Here is a 4542-nt window from a genome sequence, read left to right as displayed (position 1 = left end):
GCACCATAGAGGTCTGGTTTAATTTAAGCCAGCAATTCCAAATGCACTACCTCAGAAAAGCATTTAACCCTTGCATATACCAAAGGCTAACTGTGGGACAGTATTGGAGGCATCAGATGAATTCCTAGATCCAAGATTTAATTCCCTATTGTATGACCTTTAAAGGTCCCTTCCAACCCAAACTGTTCTATGACTTTATGTTCAGAAATGTATGTCTCTTCTCACCGCCTTCCTAATTTTTCATTCCTATTGAAACCAAATCTTAAAAATCATAAAAGTGAAATACTTTCTTAAGAACTATCTAATGATCTGTATATATGCTTTATAACTAGATTTTTTTCTGTTATTTTTAATAAATTGTTTTGTCATTAAGGGTGAAAATTAAGCCCCAAAACCAGACAATCAACTTTGGGTTGCTTAGGCAGATACACAGAGTAAATTTTTGCTCTGTTTTAATAATTTAGCAAATCCATCTGTAAATACAGTTATAGTGATCAATTCTACATGGACATCAATAGGTGAGATACCCAGAAATTTATAAAATTTTGCTGAAATAAAAATTTTTAAAAAGTCTAAAAAATATGAAATTCAGTATTTAAATTTCACAGTTCTCACTTTTTTGAGAACACATTACACTGTCATCAGTAGTTTACTTAGTTCATGGACATCCTCAAGTAAGGAAACTTCTGATTCTTAGCACCTTCACAAAAGAGATTAAGGGTGTTAATTTATCCTCATGCTTCATATTTTGCTCCTTTGAAAATGGAGCTGCAAATGGACTTTACAGATGCTAAAGGTTAGGAACTACTAGGGCTGGTATTTTAAGAAAAAACAGACTACAAATTTTACAGATGCCTGCATGCAGGTAATTTCATTTCAGTCTTAAAGAAGTCAGCAGAGGGGATGTACAGTATACCTCTACCAAGGGACACCCCGAAAGTAGATCTTTCAAAAGGGCTACATTAGTGTTCCTCTGTACAAACAGAGTGCTATGCTACTTTTATTAATAAAGTGACAAAGAACTCAGAAGTTTGCCTCATGGACAGCAATGCCACAGCTAGATCCTCAGTGTGCCCAAGAAGGCCAATGGCATCCTGTCCTGTATCAGAAATAGTGTAACCAGCAGGACCAGGGCAGTGATCATCCCCCCGGACCTGATCAGCACTGGTGAGGCCTCACCTCGGATACTGCGTTCAGTTTTGAACCCCTCAGGACAAGAAAGATATTGAGGTGTTGGAGCATGTCCAGAGAAGGGCAATAAAGCTGGTGAAGGAGCTGGTCTCTTCTCACAAGTAACAAGTAATAGGACAAGAGGAAATGACCTCGAGTTGCAGCAGGGGAGGTTTAGATTGGATATTCAGAAAAATTTCTTCACAGAAAGGGTTGAAAAATATTGGAACAGGCTGCCTAGGGAAGTGGTGTGGTCACCAGCCGTGGAGGTATATAAAAGACATGTAGATGTGGCACTTGGGGACATGGTTTAGTGGTGGGCTTGGTAGTGCTGGGTTAACAGTTGAAAACAAAGTTCCTAAAGGTCTTTTTCAAGCTAAATGATTATATGATTCTTGATCCTGGGCCTGGAGCTCCACCTGACCTCACAACACATCCCTCCAGGGAACCATTTGTTTATTGTAATGGGAGTAGTGGTCTGAGACTTCACCTCCCTGGAGCAGTTCACAAAGGGGTCATGCGATGACCACAACTTGCACAAAGGGCCACAAATGAGAGCACATGGTAAGGGCACAACAATTTATTTCAGTGGCAGATAACTGCTATGGGTTGGTTTTGCCAGAGACCACATCCAAGAGCACACTGAGGCATCACACACTGTTGAATGGCTCTGAATCTATGAATCTGAATCACTGGTACAGAAAAGGCATTTGGGATGTGGATCTACACAAGAGCAAAGACAGGTGTTTAGAATAATAGTTTAATACAGGTCCAGCTACTTCCTCCCAAAGTAGTCTTAGCTTGTCTGAAGTAATAATCTGCCACAGACAACATTAGGTAAAATTTTTTTCTGATAACTGCTCCCCCAAAACACAATTAAGTAATCTCACCTAGAAGCAATAAGAGGGAGCCAAAACAACAAACTGAAATTAGTAATTTCTCACTTTTATAAATCTGGATTGGACTACATCTCTATACCTGAAATAAAAATGCTAACACTTCAAATTTTTAACTATTCCTTATAGTTTTTTCCCCTTAACATACTCCTCTTAACTCCTCCATTGCATCAAGATGCTGCTTCCACCAGCACTGAAACTTCTTAAATTCCAGGATAAATTAAATTAGATTAGAAGGCTCAAAATCCTTTCTTTCCTGTAGCAATTTAAATAACTTACAAAATGATCAAAACATAGCAGATACAAATCTTTAGCATTTTCAATAAATCCTATCAGCCAGTATTTTTTATTAAGAAACTGTGACACTCTCTATATTAAACACGTATCTCACCTTAAACATGGGTCTCACATGCTCCAGGTGTGTTGCACTAGTAAAAGGGGCCTGAACGTGGCTCACTGCCTCCATAAGAGCTTTAGCTGTTTTAGCCATTTGTTCCATTTCCAAGTTATAAAGGAGTCTTCTCTGCTTTTCACTAGCAACACCTGTAAACAGATTTTTTCCTCTCATTTGTGCATCTTTACTAGAGGTGTCTTTAGGAATATAAGAATTTCACATTTTTCATTAAGTGCAATACTCAGATGCAATTTTTCTATTAACTTTACATTTTGACATTACCACACCAGAAAGATATTTCTTTTACAATATAGATAAAATTTAACTTTAGGCAAACTAATGTGTGAAATGTAACCTATTTTTAAACCTTTATAGCATTTTAAGATTTGCACAACAAAGATTTCTTCTCCATCACCTCAACTGACAGCACAAATATCACATCCCTAAGCTAAATTCAAAGCAAAGAAACATTTCGTAGTAATCTATCAGCATACAAAATAAGAATAAAAATAACTGGACATTGTTTTTGTGATGGACAACTACATTAATCACGTTTTCATTTCCATAACAGAATCTCCATCTCATCAAGACAGTGAAATCCAAGAAGCATGCAATAATAAGTTTTTTAAAAATTACAATAAAACATAATGATAACTGAATGAATACTGAAAACAAGAGGGATTCTTTTTACCAGATGCAAGTTTCCTGCAAGCAATCTGTTCATAAGGCTAACACAGAACTTGAAAGTATACAAATATGTTGGGAAAAAGTTAAGTCTCTTTAATCTTCTCTGTAGAGAAGAATGAATAACACCTGAATCTTCATGTTGTGTAAAACACAAGTTGTTTTTTTTTTTTTCTCAAGTTTTTCTGGTATTTGAGAGAGGAAAAGATAATTCATTTTATAAATGCATAAATTAGTGCCGTACAAACCAAATACTGCAACATTTTTGAAGATGACAGACTGGTTATTGCAGGAAATCACAAGGGTTACTATAGAAATAGAAGACCCACCCAGTGTGTCTATTCTGCACTATGCCTATCGGTGACACTTTTTTCATAAAGCCCTTAAATTTCCATGTGATGCTGTTCAACAGCAAAACCTGCCTTCTTTCCATGGTGAATGCACCAATCGCCAGGAATTCAGACACAAAGGAAAGTGAAAATAAGCAGTTGCATTTAACACAGATTTGAAGGCATCGTCATGCATTTACATTAAAAGAAAAATGATATAAAATTAGAAGGGAGGACTCATTTTGATTTGAGTGGTGTTTGCTTCACTGAACTCTCCTTTTAAAAAGGAGAATTTGATGAAACTGAAGAGCCAAAACTTCAAAGAAAGCTAGTATTAAAACTACTTACTTTGTTTACTAGATTTTGTGGGTATTGTTAATTCTTTTGTTTCCTTCATTGAAATCTTCTTTCCAGCTATTTCATTATAGATAGCAGACAAATACTCTTCAGGGAGATCTTTACTGTCATTGATACCTCTATTCATTTTAATATATTGTTCTTTTGTCATTTTATTCTTAACCTGAAACACAGAGAGTAGCCATAAATATCAACAAATGAGGCAAGCTCCTTGCAGTTACAATGCTGCCAATAGAACTGCTCAGCAGATGAAAAATTACCATCAAGGACAAACCTACTGATTCAGAAGACATTTTTAAGTATTCAACATATGCAAGACTACACTGTCATACCTACAAAATAATACAAGGACATGAGGACATTCTAACACCCATGCAGTAGGATCCACAGATCGATTAGACACACATTACCAAAAACAGAAAACCCAAACAAACCCAAGCAAAGAACAAACCCTCTCCCAAAAAAAGAGAGAAAGAGAAAGAGAGAGAGAAAAAGAGAGAGAAAGAGAGAGAGAGAGAAAAAGAGAGAGAAAGAGAGAAAGAGAGAGAGAAAAAGAGAGAGAGAAAAAGAGAGAGAGAGAAAGAGAGAGAGAGAAAGAGAGAGAGAGAGAAAGAGAGAAAGAGAGAAAGAGAGAAAGAGAGAAAGAGAGAAAGAGAGAAAGAGAGAAAGAGAGAAAGAGAGAAAGAGAGAAAGAGAGAAAGAGAGAAAGAGA

General features: G+C 36.4%; 1 protein-coding gene across 1 annotated transcript in view; it reads right to left on the bottom strand.

The window, feature by feature from the left end:
- ARFGEF1 (ADP ribosylation factor guanine nucleotide exchange factor 1) overlaps window positions 1-4542 on the bottom strand; it is a gene marked incomplete at its 5' end in the record, with an annotated part of 33597 nt that overhangs the window by 26087 nt on the left and 2968 nt on the right. The window contains 2 exons of the mRNA XM_027906535.1: window positions 2458-2609; window positions 3822-3993. Coding sequence (XP_027762336.1) covers window positions 2458-2609; window positions 3822-3993 — 324 coding nt within the window. The remainder of the gene's footprint in view (window positions 1-2457; window positions 2610-3821; window positions 3994-4542) is intronic.

This window comes from Empidonax traillii, unplaced genomic scaffold (assembly GCF_003031625.1).
Source record: "Empidonax traillii isolate 1590-97213 ecotype Southwest subspecies unplaced genomic scaffold, ASM303162v1 scaffold1313:size132312, whole genome shotgun sequence".
In the NCBI taxonomy this organism is placed as follows: domain Eukaryota; kingdom Metazoa; phylum Chordata; class Aves; order Passeriformes; family Tyrannidae; genus Empidonax; species Empidonax traillii.
This window is presented reverse-complemented; position numbering and strand designations above follow the sequence as displayed.